This window comes from Dermacentor silvarum, chromosome 2, assembly GCF_013339745.2.
Source record: "Dermacentor silvarum isolate Dsil-2018 chromosome 2, BIME_Dsil_1.4, whole genome shotgun sequence".
Taxonomy (NCBI): Eukaryota; Metazoa; Arthropoda; class Arachnida; order Ixodida; family Ixodidae; genus Dermacentor; species Dermacentor silvarum.
The window spans coordinates 172949146-172972030 of record NC_051155.1 but is presented as its reverse complement, the minus strand read 5'-3'; the positions used below and the strand labels follow the sequence as shown (position 1 = coordinate 172972030).

Genomic DNA, 22885 nt, shown 5'->3' with positions numbered 1-22885 from the left:
AGCAACAAAAAATAAAAGGCTGGCTTCATTTTTACTTAATTTATTTACATACAGTGTCACTCTATTGGGAGACATCAGAGAAGTGGGTGTTGTGAATTAAAACATTTATTCTTGTAAAAGCAAAAGAAAGAATTTAGAAACAAGGTCATATGGGAACATGCAAGCAGTACTATTAGGAAATCAATAAAACCTACAGTGGACTCCAGATAAATTAAATTCATTTATTGTATTAACCCGAATTCTGACGAGTGCAACATTTTTTTTTTTGTTGTTGAACGTAAGGAAATAATGCATATTCCTACCAAATGAAACCCTGATTTTTATAACGTGAAAATATTAGCATGTCCCTAATTTTTCTAATGAAAAAGAACATCAAATGTGCAAGTTTACCTTTACAAAATGAAAATTTATTCACACTTTAAATCTATTGTCATCACTGCATCATCACTGTCAGACAACTTTGTTACTGTCAACAGACATCAGCACGTCATCCTTCATGCTGTTTAGTATTGTGTATGATATTTCTTTCCTGAAAGACTTTGTAAACATAGTGAACATAACTGTGGCCTGCACTCCTTGACAGAAATGGCGCACCATTGTACTGCACGCAAATCTCTGGAATGTCAAATACATGTGACATGGCTCTATTGCCACTCGCTTTAACATGTAAATTAACTGTTAATTTCAATGAATTTACGCATTGAAAGCAGAGCATTGTATGCAGAAACGAGTTCTGTAGCCATGTTGTGACAGCAATGATGACAACTTAAAAAATTAGGCTAAATTGGCTATAAATGAGTAGTTTATACTAAGAAGCAATCGTGGCAAAACAGCAGTGCTGGTAATTGTGTAACTTTCTTATTAGAACCTTTTAAATAGCAGCTAAGCAGACAACACATGCCCCTAGTGGTGAGCGCATATGACGTAAGCCCCAGCACAGATACAGTTCCAGTATCGAAAACAGGTATTTTTGCGAACCTTTCAAGAGGCATTCACTCATATTTCAAATGTAAAATTTTGCACGGAAGCTCCTCTTGAATCTACACCACCTAAAATTAGGCTTCCTACTGGGTCCAAATTTTCACTGTCGCTGGCCTTTAAATTGTGCAGTTTAATGTCCCGAAACGGCCCAGTGGATTACAAGGGATGCCACAGTGAAGGGCTCTATATTAGTTTTTAAATATTTAGGGTACTTAAGTGTGCACCTAAATCCAAGTACACAAAAGTATTTGCATTTCACTTCCATTGAAATACCGCCGCAGCTGCGAATCAAACCTGCAACCTCGTGCTCGGCAGCAAACCACCATCACCACTAAGTCACCACAGTGGGTAATGATAACAATTAATGGCCGACTGCAACAAAATTTCACTCTGGCTAAATATGTTATGAGTAGTACCTAAACAACCAATCTTGGCAAAGCCACAGAGCAGGTACCGTGAAATCCCAATAATTTGAAATATCTTCATTCGAACTATCAGATAATTAGAACTGCCCTGCTGGTCCCGGAAAAGTCCTATGTATATTTGAACAGAGAAAAACTCCCGCAAATTCGAAAAAAAAAAAAACCCCACACAATGTTTTTTTTTTTCTCCTTCCCATGCACTGCATTTTGTACAAACCCAAGCTAAAGCCGAAGGTAAGATGTGTCGCTAGCTACCGTCGTGTGCGGTAAAAATGAAGAGGAAAGACGCACGGGGAGCCAAGACTAAGCCGGAGCAAGCAGACTCGTTCCTTTTCCATCCAGCTTAAAATGAACTGGAAGGGGTCCCCAGCTGCTTGTCTATCACGCTACTGCAAGCTCACTTACGCACCACCCCCTCCCTCCTAGCGCGCGCTTGATCTACTTGCTGCGTGCTCACCTACATCCCCCTCCTAGCGTGTGCTCGATCACGGCATCTCCAACATTGGGCACGCAGGAGGACAGTGCGCATCAAGCCACCATCTTTTTCGGCTCACCCTCGGCACTCACAGCAAACGACACGCGAGGCACAAACTTATCACACTTGGACTTTTTACGAAACCTAGGTTCCTTTCGATTATGACCTCTGCATCATGAACGATGGTAGCCCGACGTATCTGCAGGGTCCTAGGTATAGCAGCTGCCTGGACTTGACTTTGGTGTCACGAAACTTCACATCACGTGTTAAATGGTTTTGCGACATCGAGACTCATGGGAGTGATCACATTCCCACCTACTTAACGATTAATGGACTCACTCGATCTTGCTCTCGTGGTATCTTGAAGAGCACTGACTGGACTAGGTTTACGTCACTTATGGAAGAAGCATGTAGGGGAGATTTCGCCGGCGACATCGCCGACACCATCACAGAAGCACTTAAAGTTTCCAAGTGTTCATCATCGTTGTCATCAAGCCGAACGGATTTCGACATTGAACTTGAAAGACTTCGTGCGATTCGACGCCGTGCAGAACGACGATACAGACGCACTAAATCAATTTATGATCTGAGAGACGCTCGTCGCATTCAAAAGAAAATTCAGCGTCGCATACACAAACTAGAGAGTGAGCGATGGAGGACATTCTGCGAGTCACTGGACCCTCGCAAGCCGGTTTCACATATCTGGAGGACAGTACGTGGTCTTCGTTCATCCCCACAACAATGACACCCATTTGCAGCTTTGACCCTCCATCTTGGCCAAACAGAGCTTGGTGCGGCGGAGGAATTCTGTGCGAGAGTCACTGGCGAGCCTGTCAGCATCAACATTGATGTAAGGGACCTCCCAGCGGCTAAGGTACTGGAAATGGACGTGTCCTTTACCATGGAAGAACTCGAAGCTGCCCTGGCAGTCTCTAAACAATCATCCTGTCCAGGCCCTGACGGCGTCACCTATTCTGCCCTGGGACACCTTGGACAAGAGGCAAGAAGAGCGCTTCTGAACAGCTTTAATAACTCATGGCATAGAGGTACAGTTCCCCAGCAATGGAAGTTAAGTCGGCTGGTACCATTACTGAAGCCGGGAAAATCTCCGTTGGACTTGGCGGCATATCGCCCTATTGCCCTTGCCAGCTGCATCGGCAAGGTTATGGAAAGGATGGTCCTTGCACGTCTAGAATGGTATCTCGAGCGTTACAATATCTACCCCGCTTCCATGGCAGGCTTTCGTCGAGGTCGTTCTTCAATTGACAGCGTTATTGACCTCACAACGTTTGTGCAGCAGGAGAAAACCCGTAAGCGCATATCAGTTGCGCTCTTTCTCGACGTGAAAGGCGCGTATGACAACGTTACACATGATGCCATCGTCACCTCCCTGGAGACTATTGGAATCGGCGGCCGCATGCTTCGTTGGTTATCCGACTACATAACTCGCCGGTCGTTTTTTGTGCAAACAGAAGATGGTCCCACAACTGAACATTACACGTACTGCGGCGTGCCTCAGGGAGGAGTATTGAGTCCAACGTTGTTCAATGTGACACTCATTGGACTAACTGACGTTTTACCTAAGACAATCTGCCTCTCGATATACGCAGATGACATCTGCCTTTGGACTTCTGCAGTTACTCGGCTTCAGGTGCGTGCACGTTTGCAACGGGCAGCAACCTTGACATCCGCATATCTTCAAGCACAAGGCTTGACTGTGCCAACCGAGAAATGCGCATTGGTTGCATTCACAAGGAAACTTATGACACCATACCCAGTCTATATTAATGGACACACTATTGCCTACCGAAAGACCCATAGATTTTTAGGTGTAATAATCGACCGCAATCTTTCCTGGAGCCCTCATTGCTCGTACCTGAAGAAAAAACTGTCGTCGATAGCCCAGGTACTGAGATTCATGTGCGGGAAAACATGGGGCACATCTGTACGCTCAATGCTTCAGTTGTACAGAGCTCTATTTCTGGGATACCTACGCTACAGCCTTCCAGTGTTGTCCAATACGTGCAAGTCAAATGTTCGCTCGTTGGAGAGCTTACAGGGCCAAGCATTGCGCACTTGCTTAGGACTTCCTCGCGGCACGTCAACATCTGCAACAATTGTCCTCGCCAAAGATCATCCGATCCAAACATACGTTGCAGTGGATTGTCTCAGGGCGCATATCCGCCATCTTTCCCGCGTCCTCGATCATCACTTGGCGTTCTTGCCTTCGCAGAGACCTCGTTCCACGTTTTCTGAAGTTATCGTCACCAATCCAGATTGCCTTCCATCAGGATACACCCCAGCAGCAAGGCCTTCATTACCCTTGTGGTGCCTGCAGCAGCCTCAGGTTCGCCTAAGTATTCCGGGAGTAAAGAAGAAGGCCAATCACCCAAGAATAGCTCTTAAACAGATGACGCTGCTATTAATGAATGAGACCTACTGGGACCGCATACACATCTATACCGATGGTTCCGTCTCATCTACCAGTTCTTCAGGTGCGGTTGTCATTCCGGCTACGAAAACCACACTCAAGTTCAAACTGTCACACGTGACAACATCAACAGCGGCAGAGCTTGCTGCCCTGCGTGCTGCTGTACGATACCTTCTGCAAGAAACACCTCAGAAATGGGTCATATTTTGTGATTCTAAGGCAGCACTTCAGAGTCTGCATTTGCCATTTATCACAGGACTCATGAGCAGCTGGTATATGAGATAAGAGAAGACCACCATCAAGCTATCGCTAAAGGGCATGAAATTATATTTCAGTGGCTACCGGGACATACCAGCATTGCTGGTAATGACCTCGCCGACGAAGCCGCCCGGTCTGCTCATCTGGAAGGCCGACCAGTCCCAATCCCCTTATCCAGGACCGACGCTGCAGGAAAACTTCATATCGTGGCTAAAGCTATGACATACAAATATTGGTCTTCTCTTAACCTCCCAAAGTGTCATCTCCACAAAATTGACCCATCCTTGAAGCTACAAGTACCATCAAACATTTCCCGCTCTCAGGCGACAGTCTTGTGCCGCCTCTGGCTCGGGGTGGCATTTACAAAGGCCTACTCATTCCGCATTGGAATTGGGGATACGCCCATGTGCGACTCTTGTGGAACTACAGAAACAATTGAACATGTCTTATGTCTCTGTCCCCAGTTCGACGTCGAGCGTGAAGCTCTCCGGACAGCATTGAACCGGCTGGACTCTCGACCATTTTCTGAAATGAAGATCCTTGGACCATGGCCGTATGCGTCGATGGCACAGAAAGCCACGAAAGCCTTGTTGCACTACCTCAAGTCGACAGGTCTTGGCGACCGTCTGTAGACTTCGTGCGAAGTTCCTTTGTGAGCGAAACTGTGCTCTCTCTATTTCTTTCTCTCTCTTTTCATCCCTATACCCCCTTTCCCCAGTGCAGGGTAGCAAACCGGACGTGCGTCGGGTTAACCTCCCTGCCTTTCCTCTCTTCTATTTCTCTCTCTCTCTCTCTAGGTTCCTTTCTGCACATATCGTCGGGTGCTGACGGAGGAAAAATAAAGACTTTTTAAATGCAAGCCCACTGAAGGTTTGGGTTTCGCATACTGTACTGCACAATTGGCTGATTGGCTGCTATATACCTAAAGAGGCTCTCCTTAGTTTGAACTTCGTTTTACTTGAATAAATTTCTGGTGACCCTTGGAGTTCGAGTTGACAAGATTGTACTGTAATTGAACAGTTTTTTTTTTAGTTTTTTTTTTGTTAGCCTTTAAAAAGCACCTAAGAAGATGATGTGTGTACCTCGTGGTGTCGCTGTGACGTAAATCTCAGCATGGTACGTCTGAAAATTTTCAGCTATTTTCAGTACAGCGCGGGTGCCGGGCACTTGAGCTGGCTCACGTCGCCACGCCTTCAGAACCACAAAGGCCAATCGGAGCATGCGATAGTTCCAAGCGTCTCGGCAGCAAAAGGGCTCATCGTGGCGTGGCCTCTGAAATTCTTGAAGGTCATGCCAAGAAGCCGCGCACTAGGTCATGGGTCACTTCTCGCAAGCGGTAATAGCGGAGTTATTTTTCAGTTCCGGTATCATAAGTGGCTATTTTTCCTAGCTTTCATGATGCTTCCGATCGTATTTCAAACGACAAATTTCCAATCAAACATCAAAACGGAGGCTCCTCTACATCTATACTAACTTAAAGGGGCCCTGAAACACTTTTTGAAGATAGTAAGAAGAGTCTTTAGTGTTTCTTTAAGCAATAAGAGTCAAGCTAACATAATATATTTATGCCTGTACAGTCCAGTTTCTGAAGGCGCTGTATTTTTGCACTTACTTCTTTAGCTGTGATAACAATGGTCTCTGACAGAAGCGCCATTGTGTTGCACAGCGTGTTTGCCTGTGGGAAGAGAAAAAGAAAGCAAATTATCACCATGTGCAGTGCTACATACAATCATTGCAAGCTACATCTCTGGTTTTTTTACAGTTGCGTTACTCTTCAAGCAACCCCATTAATGACAAAGTTATGCACACAACAGCGTCAACGCTTATATGGAAGCATGACATGATAAATGCTTCACTATTAGAATGGTATGCATTTAGGCTGGTTCGTGCATAACTGTGTGTTTGTGAACAGTGCAAAGGCAAGCCAAAGCAAGAAGCAACAGGACAGCGTGTTTTCGTGTTGCTCTTGCTGTGTCCCATCTTTGCACTGCACTCCCACACGTACCTTTACTGTTACATTTTTTTCTGCTTCCATATCTTTTCGAGGATCTGGGAAAAGGACCACCTGGAGCTAGCAGGCTGGTTTTCCAAAGACAAAACTGATGGCAATTTTGGTGAGGATGCTGATGAATCCAATCACTGATGGGACAGTGGCATCATCTGGTGGCAGAAAACGATACCACTGCACTGATACTATGGCTTCCAAGATGTGCAACTTGATGCTACAACCTTGAGGTCATGTCAACATAGAAGCTAGGCATGATAATGGGCATAGCATAGTCGGCCTTGTTCTGCGGGGCTGCACTGCACACCACTGAGTGCTGCAGGAACAAGAAAAGGAAGGCCATGAGGGCGTGGCAGCTGTAGCATTTGATTGCTGAAATTTCTTAGTATACAAGGCACACCCAGACTTATTCATAATGGTAACAGCACAAAAAAAAACCCGATGTCCTTCATTCTTTCACCCCGTCGTTTTTTTTTTTCATGCTGTTACCATTATGAATGCTTACCGACTTGCCCACCTTTCCCCTTTAACCAGACTTATTGTTGGATAAGATTACTGAGGAGGTGCCCTATAAGGCTAAACATATTCTGCACCCCTCATAAGTGTTTTGCAGGTTCCCTTTATGGTGTGAAATGTACCTGGTAATAAAAAGCCTACAATAAATCACCTCACAAATCTTTTCCAACTAAATGTTTCTGAATGCATCTCTCATGGATGGAATCAAGCTTTTGTAGCATTCCCCTCTTTCCAGTCGTCTCTACCGTATTTATTCGAATCTAGGCCGATAGTTTTTTTCAAATAATCACATACGAAACTCTAGGGTCGGCTTCGATTCAAGGATTTAAAAAAACGTGCCAGTTTTTAACTGAAACTGATAAATACGGTGCATAGTTAGCGCCATCTAGAAAAGTTAATATCGCAGCCGCTACTAGCCGCGCCAGTAGCCAACTGAAGTACACGAGCGACGTTGCCGTTTTGACCTCGCCGTATCGGTTGTATCGGTATGGTGCAGCATCGGCGCGCGGTGTGGCGTTATCGTAATGACACCAAATGGGCGATGCCACTATAGTGCTGCTTTCTAAACGAATACTCTATTTACTCGAATCTAATGGGCACTTTCAACACGACCCTAAATCTGCGTCGGCATTTCAGAATGGCCGCCTCGCACGCGCGTCGAGCCTAGCTACCGTAGCATGCGGAAGCTTCCTCCGTGTGCTGCAGTACACATGCTTAGGCAAAAGTCGACAGTCTGTCTTCACATTCTCAGCGTCTGCTCTATCAGCATGAAGTACCGAGTTCATCATGATGCCGCATTTAAAAGGAAAGTGATCATCTGTGCGGAGACGGACGGAAATCGGGCCGCATTACGGGCGTTCGGAGAATCCGAAGCTTGCGAGCAGGACTGGCGCAAACAGAAGGAGAGGATTTTCGCCAGCAAAGCAATGCGGAATGGTTTCAGTGGATCGCAGCAGGACGTAATCTGCGACGATCCACTTGGGCGATACGATCGCCTTGGCCCTATCTTGAAAGCAATCTGCGACGGGTAAAGTCCACCGCGCGCCGTGTTTTCGCTGCGTTAAAGCGAGACGCATGCTAGCACGAAGGTGCGCTCCGTCTCCAGCATTCTGACAGTTCGTTTCCGCGGTCAACGAGCGAGATGCGTTCATGTTTGCTTGTGCGCGCGTGACACCGTGCTTGTTAATAGCGGTCTACTAATTTGCTATCGCATTCGATGCATCGCTTTTCAGGCGAAACTGCGACTTTTTTTATTCATCGCAACTTCAGTGCATCGGGAGGAAATCTATTTTTACAAATGACAGAAAGTTGTATTTCTGTTTGAAAGCATCAGGTGCGCGGTACTGTAAAGGACTTTTTTAGGGGCGAAGCTCCTTAGGGTGTGGGTCTGTCCCTCCTCTGTAGTATGTAGTATGTAGTAGTAGTAGTAGTAGTAGTAGTAGTAGTAGTAGTAGTAGTAGTAGTAGTAGTAGTAGTAGTAGTAGTAGTAGGTAGCCACGTCTACTTTTATGAAAAAAAAAAAAAAATTCCCAAAGTTGTGTCCGTAGCGCGGAATCGAACCAGGGACCCCTCGCTTCCGAACACGCGGCGCTAGCCACTACGCCATGAAGCGCACATGGACACACGCACCACGATGACAATAAATACCCAACATTAACGAAAGACTGCGCGTTTCTAACGCGTTTGTGCTAGCGCGTTACGGCCCGTGTAAGAAGCTGGTGTAAGACGTTGTGGCCTCTCCGCCTTACCCCCGTATTCATAAACGCTCCTCGACTTGAACTTGACTTGCCACCGCCTTGGGCAGCGCATTCGAGACGCGTTGAAGGCGGTGGCAAGTCAAGTTCAAGTCGAGGAGCGTTTATGAATATGGGGGTTATACGTCGGCAAACGCGGTGCACGTTCCGGCATGTGTAAACGGCTGCGTAAGACGCTGTGGCCTCTTCCCCTTACTGCACGTTTCTAACGCGTTTGTGCTAGCGTCTCCTTAAGCGGGAGATGGTGCAATTATAATGAAGAGTGCTGTTATAAAATAGGAATGAGGTCACATATGGCGCGTGTCATTGGTGGAAGTCAATCGTTCGATTTAGTGCAGCGAGACTGGGCGAATTACACGGAACATTCATGGTTTACCGATGATTCCCTCTGGAGCTTCGCCCACTCATCATCATTCACCCCGTGGATATGTGGTGTTTTTTTTTCCTCACAGAAAACGGGTGCGCGTTACAATTGAGGTTAGCGTGAGAATCGAGTAAATACTAGCCGTAGAAGCATCGTCAAACGTTCAAGCCGGGCGGAACTATGGCATCGGTCTGTCGTTGGAGGGGGCCACGGGAGATGCTTTTTGCGTGCGCCGCAACGAGAATGACATTTACCCAGGAACATTGATCGTGTGCTCCTTCCGAAAATGCAGCATCTCTAATGCGCATGATGGTACTGAATATAGAGCACTGTTTGAAGATGTCAGCAGTAAGGAAGATAGCGACGAGGCTAGCAGCGATGGTGACATAGAATGAGCTCAGCATGTTCAAATTTAATAAATGCTGTTTTATTTTGCGAATGCTGTCCTCGCTTTTTCGTTCGGCCTACATTCGAGGTAAGTTTTTTTTTTTTTCTGACTTCGAGCTTTTGGGGGGTCAGCTTAGAATCGGAGTCGACCTAGATTCGAGTAAATATGGTATGCAGATTGGTTATTGTTATGATGTGGAATATTGCTTGCGTTGTTCCACCGAAAAAAAAATAACATTCTGGGGTTTCACTTGTCCACACCAGGATATGATTATGAGGTAAGCCATAGTGGGGGACTCCGGATTAATTCTGACAACCTGGGGTTCTTTAACATGCACCCAATACATGTTAAACGGGCATTTTCGCATTTCACTCCATTGAAATGCAGCCACTGTGGACAGGGATCTGATCCTACGCCCTTGGGCTTATTAACAGCAAAACGGAAAAACCACTACGCCAGCACGCCAGTTGCTGCTCCACCAATCATTATGCTTAGCTTAAGCATTGGCATGTGTTCCGAAATGGGTTCGCTGTGCCACTTATCTTGGAGGTCACAGCACAGTGATGTTTTCTGCGACTGGACGGCACCGCCACCTGTGCAAATGTACCAGCCTTGAAGCCCAGACCAAAGAAGCAAAGCCACAGCTGAACTCTTTCTAGCCTTTCTTGATTTACCACGATGGTACCGTGTCTTTCCTAAATTGGCCCCGATGGTGGGCAACCACACACATTATTATTCGCAAGATGTCACAATTTTGGTCCTGCTGGAGGCACTGCTTCGTTGCCACATCTGGAGATACGTGTGTCTAACAAATAGACGCACATATTCATCATGTTCAGAAAGTGTTCTGGGGCTCCTTTTAATTAAGCATTCTTTCAACAATGATTCTATGCGAACGTGTTTTTAGAGCTGTAAAAGTAGAAACTTGAGGACTATGCAGACAAATATTCTTTTCCTTTTTCATGCAACGTTGTTCCCCTTTCTTCAGTGTCCTCCTAATTTGATTATATAAATGTCATTTCTTCAAAAATAGAGTCAACTGAAAGAGCCGTTTTGTCTGTACATGTCCTCCATTGTCGTGTGTCATCCTCAGTTTTCAACCGTTTCAGCACTAAAAAAAAACACCCTCTTGTGTCTCTTGGCTGAACAATGACAGTGAATCTCACCTGGTAAAGCGTGTGCAGCAGGTGTCCCTGGCTCTTTTCCCAGATTCGGAGGCGCGAGTCCACTCCCAGGCTGAGCAGGTAGAGACCAGTGGTGCGCAGCGACAGGACGGCGCCTCGGTGTGCTGTCAGGCTGTAGGCACACGTGCCGGTCATCAGGTCCCACACGCACACCAGGCCATCCTGGCAGCCACTCACTGCTGTCGAGGCACCGGGCTGCATATGCAAGAACAAGAGATGCCACGCAACATGAAGCATACTGCTATTTCAGAAATTCAAACAAGACAAAATTTCACAGGAAGATGGAGGTTTGAAGCGATCAACACTGATCGAACAAGGAACGTCACTGGACCCAACGTTTCTACAAGGGGACTTGTCAAATTTCTTAACCCTTTGAAACGCAAATGAATTCTGCTAACTGAATGAAAACTTACATCCACCATATTTCTTGCATATTCCGAATCATAAAAAAGCATACAGCTGCAGAATAGATTAAGAATTTTCAATTCTTTAGTGAGTTTTGTCAAGGTTACAGAATGTGGACTCCATGCGAAAACTCACTACAGGAACATTACATATGAGAACATCAACTATTTCATGCCCTGCAGACTTGAAAAGCATCCATCCAGGCACTTGAAATTATGGCTGACACAACACACTGTCAAAAACACTGAAAGCAGTACACCCATTCCTACACAGCAACATACTCAGTGGTGGTCCAGTCAGTTTAAGAATTGGAGCAATTTCGGTAGCAGGAAAAAAGCTGTCCACATAAGCATTTTGTAGCAATTCTGTAGCACAAAATTTTGCATTTTGGATCAGTTGGAGCAGGAGAAAAGCAAGTGCATGACATTTGGTGCAGCTTATTACTACTACACAATTGTTAGGTACTTCTTTAGAGCAAATGGACACAAGAAAGACAGACTGATGCAGCCATTTAGCTTTATTTGCCTATTTAAATAGCATTTGTGGACTACTAAGAATAGTTTTATGCAATCAGACATAATACAAAAGCGAGTAGAAATGCAGAAAAAAAATTTTTTGAAACAACAATGCCTAGCCACGGGCCCGAGGAGTCGATGCTCAATGTGCTTAGTCGCGCAGTCCCAAGTGCCGACGCACGAAATGCCTAGCCACGGGCCCGAGGAGTCGACGCTCGATGTGCTTAGTCGCGCAGTCACAAGTGCCGATGCACGAAATGTCTAGCCGCGTGCCCGAGGAGTCGATGCTTGATGTGCTTAGCTGCGCAGTCCCAAGTGCCGACGCGCGAAATAACTAGCTGCGGGCCCGAGGAGTCAACGCTCAATGTGCTTAGTCGAGCAGTCCCAAGTGCCGATGCGTGAAATGCCTAGCCGCGGGCCCAAGGAGTCAACGCTTGATGTGCTTAGTCGCGAATTCCGAAACATCGAGTGCTGAAAGGCTTAACTGCGTGCCTGATTGAGGTTTCCATGCACGAAGCTTGGTCGCGAAGTCCGCATCGCCGATGCTCGGAATGCTTAGCTGCGGGTCTGTCCACAAACGGAGGGATCGGCCACGCTACTGCGATGTCTGCGTAGTGCCCAAGGCAAAGGTGGCGCTTTGGCGCACTTAGCACTAGTTGCACTTCAGTGGGCGCAGCAAGTCGCAGACAAATAGAATTGCAGCAAAATGGCGCAAATGGCGCAGTTAGACCACCACTGCATACTTGCACCGAGCAAGTACACACAACCGTCTACCTTCCCACTTAATTTACTAAAACATTTTGAAACTGTTATTGAAACTTGCAACACGATTCCAATCAGAACAGTTTCAAGATATATGCAACACATTTTAAGTATCGTTACTTTCATCAATGCTATTGCTGTTGATGCACTTTCTTGGCATACACAATTGCGGTCTTAAAGGGTTAAAGAGACACTAAAGAGAACACTCATTCAATTCAGGCAGATAAAGTTTTCTTTCAAAACTATATATTCGTTATATTTGAGGTAATAAGTTCATTATTATAAGAGAACATTAAGGTAGAAGTTCAATTTTTTCAAATTTTGTGTTGGAACCCTAGAACCGGTATGTCAGTGTAACGTTACGATTTCAAAGTATTTTCTCGTAATTGGACCATTGTGGACCATTGTGCCGATGTGGAAGCACAAAAGAAAGAGCAAACTTTGCATGAGAAAACTTCACCTTTTCAACGTGGATGGCAGAAATGCCTCCAGAATGACCATGGAGTGTGTACACACACATGGCTGTGTCGCAGCGAAACACCTGCGTGAAACGTGCACAAAAAAAAAAAAAAAAAGCAGACCACGTTAATATAGACAATTCAACATTGTTATTACTATCAATATATATGAAGGCAAAAAAAAAATGAATGCCTTATGAGACAATGACATTTTACTTTAGTTTGCATGCATACCACAAGCCAAAATGGCGGCTGGAATGTTTTCTATAGACCAGATTCTGTTACTCTAACACACCACTTTAGAGCACGCACACTTAATCTTGACACCAGTTGCCAACCGTCGGCGCAGCCCGCACTGGGCAGCCAATTTGATGAGGTAGTTAACGACAAAGCAATGGCGAGAATGAGATAAGAACAGGCTGTGGTTGTTCTTTCACTCTTTCTGTCAGTTCTCACAGTCGCTGGCAAAAGATGGCTGCCCCTAAGAAGTGCTACAAATTTGTGTTAGGAGTGTTAATTTATGCAAATAAAATGTGTGAATTTAAAATGTGTTAATAAAATGTGCAAATAAAAGGAGTGTTGATTTATTTAAGGGTGACAGAAATGCACTTTAATTGAACGGACCCACTACGGGGATGGGTTATGTTGGTCTCTTCTTTTGTACCTCTCTGTTGCCGACTTCTTTACTTTTTGCCTCTGATAATGGGTAGTGGGTATTGACGGCACTCGTATAGCAACACTATAATGACGATGGTATGATCCCAATGGAGCCACAACCGTCTGACAAACTCTGCATGGGACTATGAAGTGACCACAGCTGCATGATAATGACGACATGCCGACGACTACATGATTACAAAGGCGTCACGACTGCATAAGAAGGAATGATGGTGAAGGAGTGACGAGACAATGGAACAGAATGATAACAAGTGAGTGATGATGACAAATTGATGACGACAGAACCATGATGACAGAACCACGACGGGAGTGGCGACAAAAGTGACGGTATAATGTCAATGTAACCATGTAAGCCTTAGGACCATGGCATGACCCCAACGGAATGATGACAGCAGAACGATGACGATAGAACCACTATAGGAGTGAGGAGGACAGTGACGGCAACAGAATGATGTCAATCTAAGAACGAAGGCCTGAGGACCGCGGCATGACCACTACGGAATTAGGACAGCAGCATGACATTGAAACCATGTCAACTGCATGATTACGACAAGGTGACGACTGCACGGCGATGTAAGATGACAAAATGAAAATGGCATGACAATAATGAAGGGACGAAGATAGCATGTAAAGAACGAAAGACGACAAAGAAATGATGACGGAGTGAGAACGACAGACTATATCAGGTATCTGGTCTGCACTATACCTGCATTCTTTCGTGAAGTCGACACTTTATCGACGGCCTTCGGTACGTCCTAAACCTTTGCCCCCACGCCATCGCAAAGATTTCCCGGACGATGGTTTCGGTTTCGTTTGTGGCTTTGCCATTTGGCGTACATATATACATACCAATTTCGCGTCAACGAAGTTTCGCCACAACGAAATTTTTCGTGTGTCCTGTGAATTTCGTGTCCTGTGAATTTCGTTGTGGCGGGACTCGACTGTATTTGGCGTTTTTTTTTTTTTCTTGATTCAATTAGATATTCGATTCGAAATCTACTATTCAGTATTTGCCCACTCCTAGTTAAAAACAATGCATACACACACCACTAGGCACGCTGTAAAAATAAATATATGCTTGAAAATTGCCAACCTTAAGCAGGCGATCCAGGCTGCCAGTGACTATCTGTCCTCCTTCAACACAGACGACTGAAATGGGCTGAGTGTGGGCACGCACACTGTTCACCCACACCAGCTTGGCTTGCAGATCTCCACTCTCCCAAACTGCAGAGAAAATTAATGTGTTCACAGATATAGAATTCTATGAGTTGTCCTTAAGGAGTCACGATGCAAAATTCTGAAGCTACATTGCTCCCATGATCTAATTTTCTCATTTGTGCTGACAGTACTCATTACGTGTAAAATTAACCACTCGCATAAAACACTAAACTCGCTTTCAAATACTGTGAGTATTTGAAAACTCACAGTATGTATCTGAGTTTTGAAATACTGAGGTAATGCTGCTATTAATGAACCAACCAGCTTTCCGGAACCTGTGCCGACAGAGAGTAGCCTTTAAAGCAATGTGACATCTTGCATGCTTTTGTGACAAGTGAAGGGAAAGATTACCCAGATGCTTGCACATAAGTGCCCTCAATTCCAAATATGGCCTTTAACAAGGGTGCCTATTCTCACTCCTTTCCCATAATGGTGTTCGAAGAAATACCAGTTACGAACACCAGATCAATTATTAACACTTTTATGCTTCTTCTAAAAGTTGAAAAGTAACCTAGAATGTGTAGCAAGAGAAAGTCCTATTTATTTTATTCAATACATGCAATGCTGCTCAATAAATGTACAATACATTGAATATGTGCAAGTCTGCACATCTTGGCAGTTTGTAAACAAGCAAAAGTGAATATAGTCACCAGAGTTCTTGGCTGGCTTATGATAGGCACTTCAAACAGCCTTTGAACCATTTACATCTGCTCTTTTCTGTGGCAGGCAAGCACTAATAATAATAAAAGCCCCACAAATTCGAAATCGAAGAAATCGAGTATCAAATGCTTTAATTGAATATCTGTTGATTTAAAAGCGTACAATTGAAACAGTATGTGAAATTTCTAATACCACACTCGCATGTCTGCCGTCTGCCAGGTTAGTAATGCAGATGAGTCAATTCAAACAACCCATACTACCAACTGAATCAAGGCATGCTTCAAAACCTCGTTGGGATTAGTGTACCACGTTTTACAAGACAATAAAAATAAAACAAGTCTTACCCCCGCCCACATCAGATGATCGCCGGTCACAATACATTTCAAGGTGCCAGCACTCCAGAATGCCGCTTATTCTTGATGTGATGATTCTGCAAATGTAAGCCACAATTTGCCTGGTCAAAACCAAGGAATGGAGCACATACGGTAAACAAACAAGTTTCCTACAGAAGCAAACCGCTCTTTATGATGATGCAGTACTGTGGTTCCCAGACATGGTTCCATGAAAGCTTGTGTACTGTCAACAGCTCTCTGGGTTTCATGAAACTTATCAAAAGCAGCTTATAAATATGAAACCTCACCTACCAAATTTGAATGCAAATTTCTTGGCATAATGCTGCTGACAGGAGTGGTCCTATCCAAGCTATTGTCAACGAAAAATCTCAACAAACAATTCTTGACCACATTATTTTCATGCTAATCTATATGTATAAATGTGTAAAACTTCACATGATGTAAGCAAAAAGTAAAGACAAAAAAGTCTTGTGTGCCGAGCCAGTGTCCTTACAGAATTACATACCTATTTGCGCACTGGCTCACAAGCAACGCTTAACGACAATAGTGGTGCCTTCTGATACAAAACATTTAAGGAAGTAAATAGGCAAGTAACCAAGCTGTTGTCATCTTTAGGCAACATTCTCACGTGGAACTTAACATCCTTACAAATTATAAGAGTAAAGGAAAGATAATAAAAAAATGTAAAAGCCATCTTACCTGTGACCAGAGACTGTAACTGCAGTTACTCCATCTGTGTTGTCTGTGTACACGCCACAGAGGCGACCTGTAGGCATGTGCCAGAGCTATTGAAAAGAAAAAGAGACAACAAAATAAGCCTATAGATGTTAAAGCACAGAAACAAAAACTGTTGCCTTTAGCAAGGCTTGAGTGCACTTGAAGGGCTCCTCACCAGGTTTGGTCATTTTAAACAGATATGCGCAGGGTATACAATGCGTGCTGAGGATCGCGTCTGCAAAGTATTAATATTGCTGCACGCCGCGAAAACAGCTGGAGTTTCAAACCACACGCCGCACGCCCTTCGCAAGGGAGCGACGCTCCCAGCCGGAATGTCAAGGTCCGACACACAAGTGTGCCTATGTAATTTGCATTGCTGAATTTGTATAGTTGTATAGCGCATAGCTGTCTGCGCGTCACAATCGGGGGCGCGTTTGAATCAAGTGAATACGGTAAGCGTTTCTTTTTCGAATTTTCGTACCGAACCTGCATATAATGAAATCCTTTTTATAACGAAGTTTTTGGGGAATTTGTCAATTTCGTTATATCCAGGTTTAAGTGTAGTTCTTTACCGGCCGGTAAGCAGCCGCTAAACTGGCATTGGCGGTTAATTCGTACATCGTTTAGTGCATACCTACATGTCGTTCCCGGCCGACTTCGTATTAACGAGGTTTGATTGTAGTGAAAGCAACTGACTTATGGCTTCAGAAATTCGTGCGTGGCACTCGCTCATCTAAACGGTCATATATTTATCGCAGTTGGACTGGAGTGGAATGCATGCTGCTGCGTACCCAGTTCAGTCGTGCTTCCGTGCTTCGGAACTTTGTGAGCGTCCTCCGTTTAACACGAATGGGTTTGACGTGCTCATTGTAACAGTACGGCGCTTTTTAAGATGATCATTATATCTGGAGGCAGTTTCAATAAGCAGGGTCGAAAAAATTGTAAATGTAGTGAGATGTGGTGACTGTAGCCCATAATTCGGGATCTGGAATCTGTCTGGGTTATATCTGGGATCGTTATAAGTGGCTCCGACTGTACTTTGCAACCAGTGCAATCAATAGGTTTGAATCAACACTACTGCACATGGACGCTTTGAGATACCAGCCAAATTATGTCAAATGGTATGTGAACTTGGCCCAAATGTTTGTAACTAGCAAGGGGGCATGCATGACCAATGCTCTGACCTCAATGCGGCCATTCTGGCACCCAATGACAAGCCAGTGGCTGTAGCATCCCATGCACCAGATGGGTTGGAACTCCACATTCGTTGCTGCTGTGGAGTTGGACCCCCTGCCCGGCACATCACCTCCAGCTGCCGTAACCACAGATGGTTCGTCACCGGCACCCGGCAACTCCCTTATTTGATGCATTGCGAACTCCCGGTCGTCAGCTTCTCGAGGTGATGAAGGCATTTGCAAGTATGGTGTAACAAACCTGCAACCACAGGCACAGTGAAAGAGCTTATTGTCAGCGGCTAATTCTTATGTACAACATTCACATTGTTGAAATCCTCTTACACCAAAGCAACAGTAAGTGTTAGATACATGATATGAATGTGTACCTCAACAACTTTTGTTGGTTAAGAAAGACAGACAGAAATGCCAGTAACACGCTATTCATAGACATCGTTATTCATAGATATCGCTATTCATAGCCCTTTGTTACCCCATATAAGATCACCCTAAGGGTTACAGTCAAGCTATCTGTTTCTTTCCTGTTATCTGCAGACTTGCAGTTCAGTGATCATCACACATGTGAGTTGAATCAGCAGTTATTAATAAAGTCTCAGAAGACAACGCAAGCCACTTTAATGAGTAAACAATCTGATATTTCAGGTAGATTTTGCACCAAGCCAGGAACGCTGCAAAAATAAAGATGGTGCACTTGGCAGTATGTGCAGCATAAGCATGCCATGCCATCACTTGCCTTGAGAAGTCATATCCTTTACTGCGAATCTCCTCGGGTGCAACGCCAGGGGAGAGGCCAGCTGGGCTGCTCTGTCCCACAAAAAATTCAGGTGTGTGCTCCTTGCCAACCTGGCTGCCGAGGCCGAAATCGCAAGAATCTGTAGGCGACGAACCGTAAGTAGAATCCGAAGAGAAGCTGCCACTTGCACGCAGGGTATAGTTCTCTTGTTTTGGTCTTCTCAGTCTGCTTCTGCAATGGACAGAGTATGAAGAGCGCATAAGAACATCTAAATGAGACGTTAACTTCTCTTTATATCCCAGTGCCCTACAAGTTCTTGTTGCCAGGAGGTGGGAAAAAGCACATGTAGCTTACAGAAAAGGTCTCCGAACCTCGTTAGCAATATTCAATAGGTGTGTGCAACAGCACTTATTAAAAACTTGCAGCTACTACCAGATGCGGTGGCATGCAAATGCCAAAAGAGTGCCATTACATCCTCCTTACACCATGCAACACTTCTTCACCTATGGGGATATAAAGGGGCCATGAAAACACTTGTCTAACTAATAACAGCAAAACCTCTTTAAGGGGGGACGTGGCTTTGAAAATCAACTTCCTGATTTCTTCATGGATTTTGATGAAAATTGGCACAAATGTTTAGAATGTCTCCCTGATACTTCCATAAAAGTTTCAGAGTGATACCTTGAGAACATTTTATTGAGCAGAATTTTTCTCTCTTGAACTTTCTGGAGGGCCTGGGGAGCTTAAAAAACATGATGGAAGGCTCGTTGAGTATTGACTGCATAGCTCAATGCGTGCTGAAGGTCGTGACAGTCTTACTTTTTTTTTTTCGCAACACAAATTTTTTAGATAGTCATTTTTCAAGTTACCTTCGCACCAAGCACACTTTCGGGGTGAACGAATAGCCACGCCATAAATTTATAAAATGTCAAGATAAAAATGCGAGACTGTCTCGACCTGCACTGTAGTCCAAGGAACGTGACAAAAAAACAGAATCAAAATAGGCTAAACGGTAACGAAGAAATCAGCTCCAGAAACTGAGCAGAAAGGCGAAAAAACAGTTTTGAGAAAACGGCTCTCAAAGTTGCACCTTCTCTTCAGTTCTCTAAAACGCACCAAAGTTGTAATCTTTGATGTGTTTTGTGACGTGGGGCTTCTTGGACATGTGGCCTCTGGTCTGCTGAGCCTTCGTTCTGCCTTTTTCATGTTTGTATGGCATTCTTTACTGCTGCTCTACAAAGAGCATGGTGCCTGGGTTTCAAACCAAGTGAGGTGCAGAACTATGTGGGCATAAATATACAGTAGTTCTAGCGTTGTATCTGCAGACTGCCTCATTGATAGCAGCCTATAGTGCAGTCAGTGAGGCATTGTTTTCTTTTGGTAGAATCGACCATGTTACTGAATGAAGGCTCTCAGCAGCCTTCTGAATCATCTTCCATTGACAATGGCTATGGAGGTTAGGAGAGCCACTGATAGATAGGCAGCAATGCAGCTGCTAGGTGCTTTCCAGCCTGTACTTTTGTATCATGCCTCACTTCTACAGCCAGGTGTCTGTGCCAGCCCAAGTGGCCTAGTGAACAGAGCTCATGATGAGGTTCTCTTTATGAAGGGGTGGTATGATAGGTATTATTACTAGATATCGTGGCATTACGATAACAGAGTCGGCGCGCGATGTGCTAAGTCGCGGGTCGATCCGAGGTGCCGATGTGCGAAATGCCTGGTCGCGGGTCCGCGGAATAGACGCTCGACGAGCTTAGTCGCGCAGTCCGAGGTGCCGATGCGCGAAATGCCTGGTCGCGGGTCCAAACGCTCGGTAAGCTCAATCGCGCAGTCCGAGGTGCCGACGCGCGAAATGCCTAGCCGCGGGTCCGAGGAATAGACGCTCGAGGTGTCGACACTCCATGAGCGATGTGCCGACACGCGAAATGCCTAGCCGCGGGCTCGAGGAGTCGACGCTCGAGGTGCCGACGCGCGAAGTGCCTAGTCGCGGGTCCGAGTCGACACTCGATGAGCGATGTGCCGACGCGCGAAATGCCTAGCCGCGGGCTCGAGGAGTCGATCCTCGATTAGCTTAGTCGCACAGTCCGAGGTGCCGACGCGCGAAATGCCTAGCCGCGGCCTCGAGGAGTCGACGCTCGCGGTGCCGACGCGCGAAGTGCGTAGCCGCGGGTCCGAGGAGTCGACACTTGTTGAGCGATGTGCCGACGCGCGAAATGCGTAGCCGCGGGCTCGAGGAGTCGACGCTCGATTTGCTTAGTCGCGCAGTCGGAGGCGCCAACGCACGAAATGCTTAGGCAAGGATCCGAGAAGTCCGCGCGCGATGTGCTTCATCGCCGAGTCGGAGACGCCTACGCGCGAGAGGCTTAGCCGCGTGTCCGAGCATTCCGTGCCCGAAGCTCGGTCGCGAAGTCCGCGTCACCGATGCTCGGAATGCTTAGCCGCGGGTCTGAGACGTCCACAAAAAGCGGGATCGGCCACACTACTGCTATGTCCACGTAGCGCCCGCTTTAACACTCGTCGAAATTACGGAAACTGTCCGGAGCTCGCGAGGACACCGCAACAAGCGGAGCAGACGACGCCATCACGGAGCGAGCACCAGACCAATGGCGAACCGCGCTGGAGTCACGTGGCGGGCGCGGCCAATCGGTGGCTCCGGCACGACCTTCAATCATTTGCTTTTTGTGTGCTTGTTTCTGTATGGAGGAGATAGCTGAAGCGGCAGATTTGAAGACGGAGAAATGCGCTTTCCAACGAGACCAAGATGGCGGCGCTCGGCTGCGCCGTTCCGAAGATATCGTGGCTTGAAAAACGCCGTTTTTTCGCGATTTCCGCGCAATTTTTCGGCACCTTGGCTGATACAACAATTTTTTTAGAGCACTTCTACTTGGTTTTCAGTGATGATATTTCGGAATCAGATAGAATAAGAGTTACAGAAACTGAAAATGTGATTTTCAAAAAATCGATTTTTTAGCCATTTTTCGCGATGCGAAAGCCGCGTCCCCCCTTAAGGGAGCACGGCACAGAACGCGCGTTTGTTCTCCGCCGTGCGTTCACTCCCCGTGAAAGCGCGCGTCCCTCGCGCCCTTTCACTCGCACATACAGCGTTCGGTGGCGCGCGGCGACGATTTCGTCTCCATTGACGTCATACGGAACCTCACGGCGACGGCAACGGCGACGCCGACGGCAGAAATCTGCTTTGGAGTGTCCATATAATTGCTATCGCAATAATAACTGTGACTCACAGGAAAAGCCTTTTTGGAATCCGTACTGATTTGGGAAAAAGAAATGATTTGATTCTAGGTGATTGTAGATATGCGATGCGATAATGTGTTCAAGCATCTTGCAGCAAATGCATGTTAGCGAGGTGGGGCGATAATTTTCATGCGAATGTTTATTACCACTTTTGAAAACGGGTACTACCTTTCCTATTTTCCAATCAGTGGGCAGTTCGGTTGTTGAAAATGACTGTTTGTAGATGCGAAGTAAGATGACGCTGGAAACTGAAGTGGTATTTTTTAGTATTTTTGAATTTATTTCGTCGACACCGGAGGACGGGAAGGACACTTTAAGGTTATTGATCAGGTGTACAATGTCATTAAGTGTAATGTCGATAGGTGCCATGTAGTGGTAATCAAAATCATTGACGTAAGGGATGCTAGAATTATCTTCTTTGGTAAAAACAGATGTAAAAAACCTGGTTAATGCAATGGGAATGTCAGCATTCGAATATGGGGTGTTGTAAGCATTATGTATCGAGATATCGTTTCCCAAGCTACGTTGACCTATCGTTTTCCAGAATTTACTAGGATTATTTTTTTTAGTGCAGGAAGGTCTTCTGAAAAATATTTATCTTTTCTCCCCCGCACAGTCCTTACACGTCTCCCTCCGTAGAATGTGAACCCGTCGCAGGCATGTCCAGTCGGGGTTCATAATACGTGGTCAGCTGGTCAGCATGGGCTATCCCGCGACGGCGCCCTGTCGTTGGGTCTGTCAGCATGAAGTCGTTAGCACCGACATTCCTTGTAATTCTATAAGGACCTGAACGTCTTGGTGCGAGCTTCGATGATACACCTGTTGCTGCATTACTTAAAGTATGGCTGTCCAGGAGAACAAGGTTGCCTGGTTTAAGGGCAACTGGCCACCTGTGGTGGTCGTAATACAGTGGAATCTCGATGATACGATCACGGCTAATACGAATTTCCGGATGATACGAATTTTTCTGTGGTCCCGGCCGAGCCCCATTACTTTGCAACGTACTAGAGAACGGTTGTTACGAATTGATTTCCGGCCCGCGTCGGTTGATACGAATAAACGCCGCCCCACCGACGGCGGCGAAAGAAAACAGCGCGCAGTCACGCGCTTTCTCCCTTTCTCTTTTGGCGCGGAGGTGCGGACACGGCGCCAGCGCGCGTTCC

At 45.8% G+C, this 22885-nt stretch overlaps 1 protein-coding gene across 11 annotated transcripts in view; it reads right to left on the bottom strand.

Moving 5' to 3' along the window:
* The window catches only part of LOC119440557 (sterol regulatory element-binding protein cleavage-activating protein), a 134213-nt gene that overhangs the window by 7652 nt on the left and 103676 nt on the right, over positions 1-22885 (bottom strand). For 2 of the 11 annotated variants that reach the window (XM_049661910.1, XM_049661917.1), the window contains exons 20-27: positions 18471-18701; positions 17729-17978; positions 16527-16612; positions 15819-15904; positions 14690-14820; positions 12921-13001; positions 10761-10973; positions 6180-6242 (exon numbers count right to left, since the gene is read on the bottom strand). The exons of 1 other annotated variant lie outside the window; for it this stretch is intronic. In XM_049661910.1, the coding sequence (XP_049517867.1) occupies positions 6180-6242; positions 10761-10973; positions 12921-13001; positions 14690-14820; positions 15819-15904; positions 16527-16612; positions 17729-17978; positions 18471-18701 (1141 nt within the window). The remainder of the gene's footprint in view (positions 1-6179; positions 6243-10760; positions 10974-12920; positions 13002-14689; positions 14821-15818; positions 15905-16526; positions 16613-17728; positions 17979-18470; positions 18702-22885) is intronic. 8 more of the 11 variants (XM_049661909.1, XM_049661919.1, XM_049661918.1 and 5 more) reach the window with 7 other exon arrangements.